Genomic DNA, 15,060 nt, shown 5'->3' with positions numbered 1-15,060 from the left:
AAGACCTTTTGTTGGCTGGTTAAAATGATCACTTTATATATGCTTTGCAAGAATTTCCATCGTAGTTGTGAATCGTGCGGACAACGGTGAATATTAGTGTTTAAATTATTTTTTCATATTATTTTTTGACATCTCATCAAAGATGAAGAAGAATGACGGTCGTCAGCCCCATAAATGCCCAGACTTCCATATTCTTCTTCATCTTTGATGAGATGTCAAAAAATAATATGAAAAATAACTCCTATAATTGGAGATAATCCAGATTTGTGAACAAGTATTTGGACACACTCAAAATGTTGTATATAAATTATAAGCCCAGTAGGAATGTTCTTGGATCTCTTTCACATGTGGGTTCAATTCAATTGAGACTTTATGGAAACGTATGTTGCATTTGTTTCACAGGAAAACTCAGTGAGGCCACATTTTTGTGATTAGTAATTATGTATATGATGAAATGAAATAAATGGCAACTTATTGGCTTACCCTATAGAGTACTTACTTGGCGACATAGCCAGGAAATCTTACCTCGAGAAAGGCGCTTGATAAATATGACAACACTGAGAATTGAGAGTTGCGATACAAGAAGGTTCACCACAGTTCCTGTTTCCATGGAATAGCGAATGAAGAACCAGCCCAGAAAGTCAAAGTATACGGCATGTCCTTCGGTGTGTGACTAGAAGCAAAACAATATTGTAAATAATATATCGCTCACTCCTTTCAAGAACGTCATAAATAAAAAAAAAATGATTTTTCAGGAGAAGGTTTTTAAAGTGTAAAAATATAATGAATTAAAAATAAATATCAAGCCACTTATTGAACTTATCAACATGCAACAGATCTTTTTTAGGTAAAACCTGAAGGGTTTTTCTCCATTTAAAAAATATTTAGTATATTTAAAAAAATAATTAAACAATACCTTTCCTTCAAAATGCAAAAACAACACTTTCTGCTCTGTAGGGGGTAAATATTAAGTTTAAAATATGCTTCTTTTGCTGGAATATAGTACATTTTCTGGGCATTCCGAAAACATGCACAACTGAAAATTGACGATTTTTTATTTATGACGTTCTTGAAAGGAGTGAGCGATATGTAAATTGTACTACATTGTTAACTTTGTGGTATAGTAATATAACACATCCATTTGTGGTATGGTAATGTTCACCTCCGTAGTGTAATGGTCAGCACTCTCGTCTACCGTACTGAAGGTCCCGGGTTCGATTCCCAGGGGGGGGGGGGGTTAAATAAATATAATAATTTTTTTCACTCTAATATTTATTCAATATTACCCTGGGCTGGTCCCAGAAGCGCAGGAATGATCACTTTGCCTTCATGTAAGCAACAATCAAAATAACACTGTGTCAATACGATGGAGTGCCCTATGCACCATTGGGTGCGGATAAGGTGTTAGAATATAACACTGTCCTCATCATTCATCCTTCAATTTGTGTAATACCACTAAAAAATGTTATTACACAAAGTGAACAATGAATGATTTGAGCGAAATCATTGTATTTTTTCAATGTACCTACTTTGATTAAGAGACATCAATGTTTATTTTAATATGTATAAGGGATGTTTCTTTTAGTACGTTTAAAGAGCAGAGGAAGACCGAGAAAAACTTGGCACTATCAAGTATACCAAATACCCACGGGTCTACCAAACAATAAAATGACTCGACTGCAATCAGTGTTAAACGCAGCAGCGAGACTAATTTTTGGAATTTCTAAATTCAGTCACATCACCCCACTACTTCACAAACTCCACTGGTTACGCTTTCCCCAAAGGGTTGAGTATAAACTCTGCCTACTCATGTATAAATCAATACACAATATGGCTCCAGAGTATCTTAAGGAGCTGTGTATTCCAGATGAATTGGTTGATAAACGTCTCACGCTTCCATCGGCTACAACATCTGCAATGGGCAAAGTGATCTTACCAGCTCGCAACCAACGCACTAAATTTGGCGAGCGTGCCTTTACTGTTGCAGGACCGACGGCGTGGAATGCTCTTCCACCAGTGGTTAGAAATAGTGAGAGTGAGATGATCTTTAGAAAAAGACTAAAAACACATTTGTTTGCAAAATCATTTCCACCATAATATTTTCCCCAATTCATTCACAGTGAAGCGCCCTTGAGGTTTTTTTTTTTACGAAAATGGCGCTATATAGGTTATCCAAATTAACTGAAAACCTCGAATTGGAATGTTATTTTTTTAATTTTATTATATTATGTTATTTTTGTTGAATATTCTGTTGGTTTCCCAATAAAAATAAAATAAAATAAAAAGAATGAAAAATACCAACCGTAATGTACGGAAGACAACAATGGAATTATCAAATTAAGTTATTTCAGGCTAACCTCATCGCCACGCGCAATGTGTCTAAAGACATCGGACAGAGTTAAAAGCATCAAGTGGTTAAAAGCAGTTAGAGATTTGATTTAATTTTAAATGTGGACACACGCAGATATATACCTTCATGTTCTCTAACTCCGGGGCGTGGCCCAGAGCCCTGAGGAGTCCCAGCATGTTGTCCCCCAAGTGCTGGTGACACCCGACAGGAATGTACATCTCCTTGTCATACTTGGTGTGGTACAAGTATCCGTTGCGGATAAACGCTATATCCAAACCTAAAAAAGAAAAAATAATAAAGGGTAGTTGTAAGTGTGTGAAGCAGTGGTATGGTATTACTTGTATGCTGGTGTAGCGACTGTCCTGATGAAGAGACGGATACGTCTCGAAACCAGTAGACAAAAATCTCAGCGAGTGGTTACACATACATCTTATTTATTACTTTATATCAGTAGTGTAATGGCAAAGGGGTATATCTGTCAAATTTTTCATTTTTTAAGATTGTTCCACAAAATGTCTAAAATAGTGTATTCCATAATCTGGCAAAAGGATATAGCTGTAGTTGCAATACTTTTTTAGTTTTATTGAGATATGTACATATAAAAATGCATAAAACAAATGAGTTAATTAATTTCACAAAGAGAAGCCGGTGTCCGAGGCATTTCGTGGACTTAACGTAATCGAAAGATTTAGGGAGGCAGAGTGATTGGCCCTGCGCTCCCGAGGCCTGAGGTCCGAGGACCCCTCAACAGGTCGGCTCAACCTTGTTTCCCGCTTTGTCTGGCCTCTCTTCACCAACCTGCTTGGCATGGGAGACCCTTCTGGTAGTTAGACTACCGCCATAGCCTGGTGAATCACTGAGGCACGCAAGCCCCCTCACCGCGACAAGGTGGGGATCGAGAGGATGGGAGGATGCAAGGGAGCTGGCAGCCGACAGAAAAGCCTGGAGACAGTTTGTGGACTCCATATGCTCCACCTAGGGAGCGGATATGGTTATATTAATTTCACAAGTTTGTTTTTGCTCTCCTGTAAAATTTGATCTGAGACAGATATACCCCTTTGCCTTTACACTACCGATATATGAATCACATCTCCATGTGAAAATGCACTTTCTACTGATGATTTATTTTTTGATATAGATATCTCAACATAGATGAAGAAGAATATAGTCTGGGTATTAACAGGGCTTACTACTTGTCATAGGCTGGTTTTAGTGATTGCATTCAGTGATAATATTCACCATTCTATCCATGATTGACAACCACACTACTCACATTTTGGAAGTTGTAATTATGCTTCAATTGACACCTTCTTTCAGACTTCCATATTCTTCTTCATCTATCTTGAGATATTAATAATATATGCAAAAAAAATTACTAGCACATGAATAAACCCAGATTTGAAAACATTCAATACGGAGTTTAAGGTATCTAAATCCATTCAAATATATTTTTTACTGAACTAGCTTTATACTTTACTCGAATATCCCTTATATCGTAGTCATACAGGAGAAAGTAACCAAGTGCATTTTTTGCAAAAATGTGATCATTGACTATTTGATATCTTACTAGCTTAATATTGCCACGAAAAAAATACCAAAGGATTTTAAACTTGGAATTATAGTATATTGATTTGTTAAAAATGACTAACTGCATTGGTGTTTATTTTCTTGCCAAGCAAAAGTGACTTAAATGACCCTCCTGAACATTTTACGTTTTGGTAGTTGGTCACTTTCTCCTGTACGACTATGATATCCACAATTTAAAATGGCTAAGAGAAACAACAAAAGGTCCGCCTCCATAGTGTAATGGTCAGCACGCTCGGCTACCATTCTGGAGGTCCCGGGTTCGATTCCCAGGGGGGTCAAATAAATAAAAAAGGATTTTTTTCACTCTAATATTTATTAAATATCACCCTGGACTGGTACCTGAAGCGGAGGGCTGATCACCTTTCCTTCATGTGTTAACGATCAAGATAACACTGCGTTTATATGCAGTGTCCTATGCACCACTGGGGTGCGGATAAGGTTTTGAAGAAGAGAAACAACTACATAAAATTGCATCTAAAACAATACCTGGAAGGTTCCCAAAATCTTTGAAGATCCTGAAGTCTGTATCGGAGGGAAGGAAGCCCCCCTGGAACATCTCCTCACCCATCACCTGACCGTGTGGGTAGAGTATGTTGTCAGCATAGTACTGCAAGTAGCAACAACATGTAAAGATGGTGTTCATTACTTTTTCTTGGTTTATATTTTCTCGCATTCTTCAGTAATTCCTTCTTGAATGAAGAACGAATTACCTCTCCTTGTAAAAAAATGCACCTTCTCTAATAATATTAAATGTCTGAGACATTACTATCTAAATAATATATATATAGTTTAATTCACATACAAAATCTATTTCTAAAGTTAAATTATATCAAATAGTGCTTAAACCTTTGCCATTTTGCAAGTAATTATTATTTTAATACAATACTTAAACTCGTTAAATTTAAATTCATTTTGTCAAAAAAAATTATAATAAATCATGGTTTTCAACTCCTGCCTTATTGTGTGTATAACATTTTTGAGTTTTGTCTAGCCTCACACCAGTCTGATGATGTCGACTACGACAAAATCTGGTTGCTGGTCAAATAAAACTAATGTGGAAAAAATTACGTAGCTCTTATTTTATTCTATCTAGCGAATTCTTCTTCTCCGTCTTATTCCTCATTGCTGAGGGTTGTGACCCTTGCAGAAGCAATGACTCTTCTCCAGTTATCCCTTGACTGCGCTGCACGTAGCGCTCCAACCACTGAGGTGCCTGCTGCTGCCTTAATTTGATCGGTCCATCGTGTGGGGATCTTCCTCTCCCTCTCTTTCCCTCCAGGCTACCGATCACAACTAGTCGTTCCAGGCTATCCTCGTTGCCACGCGCAACGTGTCCAAAGAACTAGAGAATCCGTCGGGTACAGATATTGGCCAGAGTCAAGCCATCCAAGCGTAGTTCCTGGCGAATGGACTGAATGGAATGAATGGGCTATCTAGCAAATATTTCTATTATTAGTTCTTCGGTTTGACCGAATTGCCCGTACACTTACTTTGACCAGCCAAGCATTCTTAGGACCCGACTGGAAAAGGACCGGCCTTCCTCCCACTCCTCCGGCGTCCAAATTGATGACAACTCTAGCTGTGGAAGCCCATTTGTGATTCAAGAACAGGTGTGAACCCTAAAAAATTATGAAGAGTTATTAATAATACAGATATGTTGTTAGAACCAAAAGCCACAACTTTACGCTTCTCGTTTTTACTCATAAAGATGATGGAAATAAGTATTACAATTTAGCCACGAAACGCGTCTTAAAAAGAAACAGCTATATTTGCTATATCAGCTATAAAATGAAAGCACTGTAGGCGATGTAACTCGTGTAACGATGTAACCGTCGAGTTGGCAGCGCTGACAGGACGCGTAGCGACGAATGAGAACGGAGATTGCCGAGCGAAACCAACGCTGGAACGGGCCGAGCTCAAACGCGTTGAGAGCCACCTAGTGCGTTGAAATCATCGGACGTTTTTATTGCGACTTTCATTTTGCTTCTTTAATTTATATATAGAGTATTGAATATCTTGTAATTATCTGATTACAGTGTAATCGGACTTATATAAATAAAAGGACTAACTGTGAGTAAAATATTCTTTAAATTTCATTCTGGCATTTCCTCATTATATTAAAAACGTGACTCCCTAGCGTGATCACGAAACACGGCAACATGTCGCCAAAACTCAAAAATAGCAATCTGCTATAGCATCATTTAATCAAAACAGTCATCATTTAATCAGAAACCTTTGCTCCAAGAATATATGGACAATAGTTGGGTAGACGCTTGACTCCAAAACTATCTTTGCGGGTGTGACACCTACCATTACAAAATAAATTGAAGAAAGATTTTTTTTCAATTGACTGTATACTTGTTATGTATTTTTCACATTTACCTTCCCTATCCTTACTATCCTACCTGCAGACAGGGGTCTAAAAGTAGAGACTTTTCGGGTTATTTCTTTAGAAAAATAATGATACCTTTTGCTACAACAGGTATCAAAGATATTTTACTCAAATTTTTCATTATTTGTAAAAAGGTGGCTACTTTATTAAGGTCCCGAGAACTGCAATCAGATGCACCCCACTGAAGTTTTCGAATTTGGTTAAACGATTCTTAGGATTTTGATTGAATGATCACCTCACAAAAATTTAGACTAGTTTAAATAGCTTAAATGATTTTAAAATAAATGAATAAATAATGAAAATTACTGTTTCGATACGGGCTGCGAATGCTATATAAAATAAAATAGTAAATAAATAAATAAAAATAAGACCAAAAAGTTAGTTATAAAGCAACATTTTGAGTGTGTCCAAATACTTGTTCACAAAATCTGGACTATCTCCAATTACAGGAGTTATTTTCATATAATTTTTTGACATCTCATCAAAGATGAAGAAGAATATGGAAGTCTAGGCATTGAATCATGTGTGTGATTGTAATCCAGGATTCGTACCTCACATACTAAAAAAAGAGTTTCTGCTCAATAAAAAAGCTTCTTTTCATCTCACCAATAGATGTCTCTAGTGAAGTTCTAGTGATTCATGAACAAGGTTTCTAAATTGGTTCATATATATAGAACTTCCAAGAATTTGAGTAGTGTGGTTGTCAATAATGGGTAGAATTGGTGAATGTTACACGTGTGTAAAGTGATCACTTAAACCAGCCTATGACGGTCGTGAGCCCCGTAAATGCCCAGACTTCCATATTCTTCTTCATCTTTGATGAGATATCAAAAAATAAAATGATTTTTTTTATGTAAACGCAGCTTTAGAAAATTTAAAAGACAACGGAATGTCGAAATGGAATGATTTATAAAAGCACTTACATGAAGAACAGTCTCCTCAGCGCCATTGAACAGGAAGATAATGTTGTGCCTGAGGCGGACATCAGATTTTGTGAGGACTCTTATTAATTCCAACATCACAGCGCATGTTAGACCATCATCATTGGCCCCTAAATTTAAAATTGGGGCGGCTTCAAAATAAAGTACTCTACACTCAAATTCGATGTACACACTTAAAAGTCATTACGAATCTACAGTACAATTCTAATTATCCAAACCAATTGGGACTGGACCCCATTTAAACCCCTGAAAAAGGGGTTGATTTTAACCTGTTAAAACAGTATGACTTTTGAAACTGACTGTTAAAAATAATTTATTTATATATCGCTCACTCTTTTCAAGAACATCATAAAACAAACAACTAGATTTTTCAGGAGAACGTTTTCAAAGATTAAAAATATAATACAATGTATTAAAAATTTAATATCAAGCCACTTATTGAACTTTTTACTGTGCAACAGATCTTTTTAGATTAAAACCTGAAGGTTTTTTCTCCATTTGAAAAATATTTAGAATATTCAAAAAAATAATTAAACAATACCTTTTCTTCAAAATGCAAAAACAACACTTTCTGCCCAGTAGCGGGTAAATATTAAGTTAAAAATATGCCTCTTTTACTGGGATATAGTACATTTTCTGGGCACTCCAAAAACATGTACAACTGAAAATTGATGATTTTTGATTTATGACGTTGTTGAAAGGAGTGAGCGATATGTCAAACGTAAACAGTATTGAGTATGAGTAAGACAGATTGACAGTAAACAGTATGGGTAAGAGCTGGAGGCGCGTTGCAGGAGCCTGGGTGAGGACCTATCCAACATCGGATCCGTGATAGTTCATAAGAAACTCTCACAAGAAGTGGTATGATTTATGATAAAAATAGTAAAGGACATTGGTACTATAAACCAAGCTAGGACACAAAGTGCCGAAACCTCTTCTAGTGGAACAGAAGGCCTGTTGACGACACTCAACAACCTCTTCTGAAGAGTTTTATGTGGTATCCTTCCAGCAATGAGCAAATGCTGAGAAGTTCCTTAAATACTTAATAAAAAAACAAAAAAGAGCTTTACACATTGTTATTGGGCGTTTTGTTCATCAACCCAAACCTTATAACACTCAGACAGTCTGCTGCCCGACCCTCAGTATACTAATCACAAATAACCACAAAACCAATTTCGATGTATACAATGTTTTTTGGCATCTCTCGCGCTCTACCAAAAATAAACCAATCTCCCGCTTTCTACCAACAGTTTGTAAAGGACGCTTTTAAGCGTTTCTCGCAAACATTATATTTATAAAAACTCATTTCCCAGATACAGTTTTGTCCGCAGAAACTCACTACCGGACTAGTCTACCAGATTTCCCATTATCTGTGGAAATGGGTGACCATGATTGATGTAGCTAGCAATTGAAGGTTAAAACATACCATCACTCGTAGGGACTGTGTCGTAATGACAGTTCAGCAAGATACTATGCTCTTTATTCGATCCTTCCACCATCGCCACAACATTCTGGATATTGTCGTAAACATTCGTGAATGGCGGCTGAAACATCAAGGTGTACGCTCCGCTGCCTTTTTGAGTCTAAAATAAACAAAAAATAAGAAATTTTTGACATCTATACATCGATGAAGAAGAACTTTATGGGTTGGTTTAAGTGATCACTTTAAAAACATGTAACATTCACAATTTTTCCTATGATTGACAACCACACTAAACAAATTTCGGAAGTTACATTTGTGCTTCAGTTTACACACGTTTTTACACACGTGTAACATTCACAAATTCTACCCATTATTAACAACCACACTACTCAAGTTCTTGGAAGTTCTATATATATGAACCAATTTAGAAACCTTGTTCTTGAATCACTAGAACTTCACTAGAGACATCTATTGGTGAGATGTAAAGAAGCTTTTTGCTAAGCAGAAACTCTTATATTAGTATGTGAGGTCCGAATCCTGGATTATAATCACATAGGTACATGAGAAACGCCAGAAAATATCATTTTCATTTTTATTATTTTACCTTATAATTTGACCAGATAATTTATTTATAACATTTTCAGTGTGTCCAAATATTTCACTTTCATGAATGAATGCTACGAGCATAATATGTACAACATTTTGAGTGTATCCAAATACTTGTTCACAAATCTGGATTATCTCCAATTACAGAAGTTATTTTCATATTATTTTTTGACACACTCAAAATGTACAACATTTTGAGTGTGTCCAAATACTTGTTCACAAAATCTGGATTATCTCCAATTACAGGAGTTATTTTCATATTATTTTTTGAAATCTCATCAAAGATGAAGAAGAATATGGAAGTCTGGGCATTTACTTAAACCAGCCGATGACGGTCGTCAGCCCCGTAAATGCCCAGACTTCCATATTCTTCTTCATCTTTGATGAGATGTCAAAAAATAACACTCAAAATGTTGTGAACACATTTCGACTGCATTCTATCTATTTTTATCTTTCTTTTGCCAACTCCATGCTTCGCTTCCAAACATTAGGATTAGTGAAGTTACCTCAAATAAAAGAGATTGAGTCCTATGAGCATTTTTATACGCAAGTCGTAGTTCCTCAGTAATAACAGCCGGGGCTAAAACTTTATTCTCCCGCGTCCCTACAACCCTCGGCCCTAAGCTGGTCAGCCTCTGAAGGGAGTTCCTAGATCTTTCCCCGCTAAATAATCTCGTGTTGTTCAGCTGTAAAAGAACATAAAATAATTTCATCAACTTTCATTTTTATTTTTTTCTTTATTTTAAATGCTTTTGTATTTCACAATATGCAATATTATGCATAATTACAAGTACAAAAAATATATCATTCATTCAAACCCTTATCCGCACCCCAATGGTGCATAGGGCACTGCATCATATAAACGCAGTGTTATCTTGCTCGTTAACGCATGAAGGAAAGGTGATCAGCCCTCCGCTTCCGGTACCAGTCCAAGGTAATATTGAATAAATATGTAGAAGAGTGAAAAAATCACTTATATTTATTTGACCCCCCCTGGGAATCGGACCCGGGACCTCCAGTACGGTAGCCGAGCGTGCTGACCATTTAAATAACAAAAAAATATATAATATTAAAACAAAAAATGATGTATACCCACACAGGCATGGCCTGTGTGTGTGGGTACATATTTTTTTATTGATTCGGCAGTCACTTTGAGGTCTTAATCTATAAATTTTCATATTATTTCGAGAAATAAAAATACTTTGTGTTCTGATCCACTCACATTTTTATTAACCAACTAGTTTCGGCAACAACCTGTTGCCCTCTTCAGAGTTACATTTATTACTAATAAATTTATTACTAATACAGGGTAATAAATGTAACTCTGAAGAGGGCAACAGGTTGTTGCCGAAACTAGTTGGTTAATAAAAATGTGAGTGGATCAGAACACAAAGTATTTATATTTCTCGAAATAATATATCAATATGATCCACAAAGTTAATGCTTTCAATATTCAAAATATAAATTTTCAATTTAAGTTTTCTTCATTTTCCATGTTCGCTCCCTAAGTGAAGCATATGGCCAACACGAAACGTCTTCAAGTCATTGTGTCATGTGCCATCTCCTTGGCTTCCTCTCAGGTCAGTCCGGCATCCTGAAGTTCCACTGAGTATAGTCTCAGCGGCCTTCCGGGGCGCCGGAATCCTCGGGATTGGAAGAAGAGACATAAGGTTTACTTGGTAAATACCACTATGTCCTAAAATCTATTGTGACACGTGTTTTAATGCATTCCGCATCAATACAAAAGGTACAAAAATACAAATACATAAGGGGCAAAAGGCGGAGCCGCATATCGTTAGAATTATAGCGCATTTCGGATTAACAACTGGCACTGTACTACACTTCAAATTCTATATAGAAGTACAGTATCATTCATAAGTAGCATATAAATTATATAAATATAAAACCCTTATCCGCACCCAAATGATGCATAGGGCACTGTGTCATATAAACGCAGTGTTATCTTGATCGTTTATACATGAAGGAAAGGTGATCAGCCCTCCGCTTCAGGTACCAGTCCATGGTAATTTTTGAATAAATATTACAGTGAAAAAATCACTAATATTTATTTTACCCCCCTTGGGAATCGAACCCGGGACCTCCAGAACGGTAGCCGAGCGTGCTGACCATTACACTACGGAGGCGGACACATATAAATTAGCATATAAATTAGTAAAATTATTCAATTTACTATTAAACTTTGATCTCATAAAAGAGTTATTTAAGTGAGATAAATGTAAAAATAAAAAGTGAATAATCAGATATATTTTTACCGCTTGAACCTCCGTAACTGCAACGGGAAGATTGTAATCGATGATATGAATAATGTATAGTGTTATCACACCCCAGATAATCACAATAAAAGGCCATTTGGTAGATATGGAGTGAATGCTGTAGCGGACTTTGGTCCCAGATCTATCATCCTGCTCAGAGTAAGAAATATCTAATGGATGCCTGCGTTGAGACATCGCTGAAAAACGGAAAAAATAAACATGAAATGAATGATGAAAAATTAAATTAATTGTTTTTGGGCGATTCCATTTGTAGATCACAAGATGTCACTCAGAGTTCAAGTATTCGCTACGCAATATTATATTAAACCATATCCACTCCCTAGGTGGAGTCCACAAACTGTCTCCAGGCTTTTCTGTCGGCTGCCAGCTCCCTTGCATCCTCCCGAAGTCATATCCGCGTCCCGAAGTTCTGACGAGAACTGCCGACGAATTGTCAGCAGTGGTCGTCCTGGGCGGTGCGAACCTGATGCCTTGTAAAAGAGGCAAGCTTGATGGCGGCTCTTAGAAGGCATGCGGAGTACTTGACCAAGCCAACTGAATCGCCTTTTCTTGACGACAGTTGCTACGCAACGCACAATAAAAACAACATTTAGGGGTTCTTTTAAATCATATTTTCGTATGGTGTACGGAGTGCGTGGAAGTTTTTGGTAAGGGAAGGGTAATTAACTATGAGTATTTCAATGTTTTAGAATTTAGTACATAAACCCTGATGATGACAAGGTTCTTGTCGAAACCGGTTGGATAAAGTGTACCAATAAAAAGTGGTTAAAACAAAGTTGTTTTATTTTATAAAATTAAAACATTTTCAAAATGTACTGTCATGAGATTGATCATATATCTAGTAGTTCCAAAAAATTTTGAATTATTTATTACAGAATATATCGCTGGTTAAATGCCAAAGGGCCACAAGGATTTAGAAATTACATTAGATATGTCCATTTTTAACGCTAGTGTCTTGTTCGAATATGAAAATGTTGACGATTTAGATACCATTTTTAGAATAAAGAGTTCAATTTTTTTTGCACTGTGGCCCTTTGGCATTTAACAAACGATATGTGCACTGGTGGACTCATTGCTAAAAAGCAATATCTTCCAACCAACCACAAATAGACTAGTGATGGTCAAAGTTAGAGTACAGCAAAACCACGATATACTGACCTGTATTTAAAAAAATTAATTAACAGACAAAAATCCGGCCAAACATTTTTAAATGTGCTGTTAATATTATACATGCTTAATTTGATACCAAACAGCGACATCACTTCACGACGAGTGTCCGAAGTCAATAAATGGAATTTTGATTATTATTTTTTGGCATCTCATCAAAGATGAAGAAGAATATGGAAGTCTAGGCATTTACAGGGCTGACGACCGTCATATGATTTAAGTGACCACTTTACACACGTGTAACATTCACCAATTCTACCCATTATTGACAACCACACTACTCAAATTCTTGGAAGTTCTATATATATGAACCAATTTTGAAACTTTGTTCTTGAATCACTAGAACTTCACTAGAGACATCTCGGCTGTCCAAACTTAAACCACAGTAAGGGACATTTTTTTGCAGAACGTTTTTTTGCATTTTTGGACTAAGTAGAATCTACTTAGTCCAAAAATGCAAAGAAAACGTTCTACAAAAAAAATGTGCCTTACTGTGTTTTGAGTTTGGACAGCTGATCTATTGGTGAGATGTAAAGAAGCTTTTTATTAAGCAGAAACTCTTATATTAGTTTGTAAAATCCAGATTTTATGAACAAGTATGAACAATTGGACACATTGAAATTTTGATATTGTGTGTTTTTTTGTATAGCTTATTTACATCTTATACAAGTAAGTACAGTGTTCTACTATTGGTTTACAATTTTGGATTCATTTTCAACCTATTTTATTTAACGGACACCCCCCTCCCCAATTAGTCAGAATTTTTACTGTATGAATGAAAAAAAAATGTATATATATATATAAATGACAATTAGTCGCAGTATGAATGAAAAGCCGCCGAATTTGTCCGCCTCCGTAGTGTAATGGTCAGCACGCTCGGCTACCGTTCTGGAGGTCCCGAGTTCCATTCCCGGGGGGGGGGGGGGTCAAATAAATATAAGTGATTTTTTCACTCTAATATTTATTCAATATTACCCTGGACTGGTACTTGAGGCGGAGGGCTGATCACCTTTCCTTCAATGTGTTAACGATCAAGATAACACTGCGTTTAAATGATGCAGTGCCCTATGCACCATTGGGTGCGGAAACAGTTTTTTTTTAATGAATGAAAAAATAGTTATAACGTACATTAATGTCGAGTAAAAAATATACATTTATTTTGACTCCGGAAATCAAACCTGTGATGGTTGGCACGGCAGCCTAACGCACCAACCACTAGCGAATTATTTATTTATTAACTAACTAACTTACCATTACGCCGCTTCCCCGCAGGGGTAGGCAGAGAGAATCGAACGCCAAACCACTCGGTCTTTGCAAACATTCTTTGCCTCTTCTACATTCATGCATCTCCTCATACATACCCGACGATTATTACGACTCCTGACCCGGCCGCTTTCAAGTATTTGACATACCTGATTGTGCCAAGTTTTCCTCGGTCGTCCTCTGCTTCTTTTTCCAACTACATTCGCCTCATAAATTTGTTTAACCGTTCTTTCTTCACTCGTACGCTCCACATGTCCAAACCATCTCAACACACCTTTCTTAATTTTATCGATAATGCTTATCTCAGCCTTACATTCTTTCCTTATTTCATCATTCGAACATCTATCAAACATCGTTTTGCCACACATTCGTCTGAGCGATCGCATTTCGACTGCATTCAGTCTGCTTTCATCCTTCTTTTGCCAACTCCATGCTTCGCTTCCATACATAAGGGTTGGAACCAGAACTCCATTGTGTACTGCCAGTTTAGCTTCCAAATAATAATAAAAAGTTGATACTTACATGAAAAATACAAATTGGTGTTTAAATAGAAATTTTAATAATTTTACTGAAGAAAAACGAAATGATAGATTTGTACTCAATCGTTCGACGATATAAAAAATAGAATAACGTCGCACATACAGAGATTTATTTTAGAAATGAATGAGGTTATCTTGGATCTGTCTGCACTGGATTAATGGGACATTCTTATCTAAAATCTTGGTTTATTTTGATATTTCCGAGTATCAAAATAAAACATAAACCATATTTTTGAGGTTACGAGTCAATTATACACAGTATCAAGCGCATTTAACATAAAGAAATGCGATATTACAATACAGAACGAATTAAAATATAATATAACAATATTGGCTGTAGTAAATTGATTTATAATTTACATACTTACGTGATATTTAAATTCTCTATTATCACAATTTATAATACTCCCGGTTGCCGCCTTGTCAGCTGTCACAAGTCAAAATTAGCGGTGTGTGCACAAAACTGTCACTGACGCTAATAAACTAAACACATAACCG

The 15,060-nt window shown here is 36.4% G+C and overlaps 1 protein-coding gene across 1 annotated transcript in view; it reads right to left on the bottom strand.

The window, feature by feature from the left end:
• The window catches only part of LOC148301444 (endoplasmic reticulum metallopeptidase 1-like), a 34,165-nt gene extending 19,105 nt beyond the window's left edge, over nucleotides 1–15,060 (bottom strand). The window contains exons 1-9 of the mRNA XM_088273237.1: nucleotides 14,931–15,060; nucleotides 11,573–11,769; nucleotides 9,806–9,985; nucleotides 8,697–8,853; nucleotides 7,253–7,380; nucleotides 5,428–5,556; nucleotides 4,424–4,544; nucleotides 2,473–2,627; nucleotides 526–673 (exon numbers count right to left, since the gene is read on the bottom strand). Of these exons, the coding sequence (XP_088129363.1) occupies nucleotides 526–673; nucleotides 2,473–2,627; nucleotides 4,424–4,544; nucleotides 5,428–5,556; nucleotides 7,253–7,380; nucleotides 8,697–8,853; nucleotides 9,806–9,985; nucleotides 11,573–11,767 (1,213 nt within the window). The 5' untranslated portion in view covers nucleotides 11,768–11,769; nucleotides 14,931–15,060. The remainder of the gene's footprint in view (nucleotides 1–525; nucleotides 674–2,472; nucleotides 2,628–4,423; nucleotides 4,545–5,427; nucleotides 5,557–7,252; nucleotides 7,381–8,696; nucleotides 8,854–9,805; nucleotides 9,986–11,572; nucleotides 11,770–14,930) is intronic.

The sequence above is a fragment of the Brachycentrus maculatus genome, unplaced genomic scaffold (genome assembly GCF_059751285.1).
Source record: "Brachycentrus maculatus isolate JH-2025_06_01 unplaced genomic scaffold, ASM5975128v1 h1tg000562l, whole genome shotgun sequence".
NCBI classification, from domain to species: Eukaryota; Metazoa; Arthropoda; class Insecta; order Trichoptera; family Brachycentridae; genus Brachycentrus; species Brachycentrus maculatus.
This window is presented reverse-complemented; position numbering and strand designations above follow the sequence as displayed.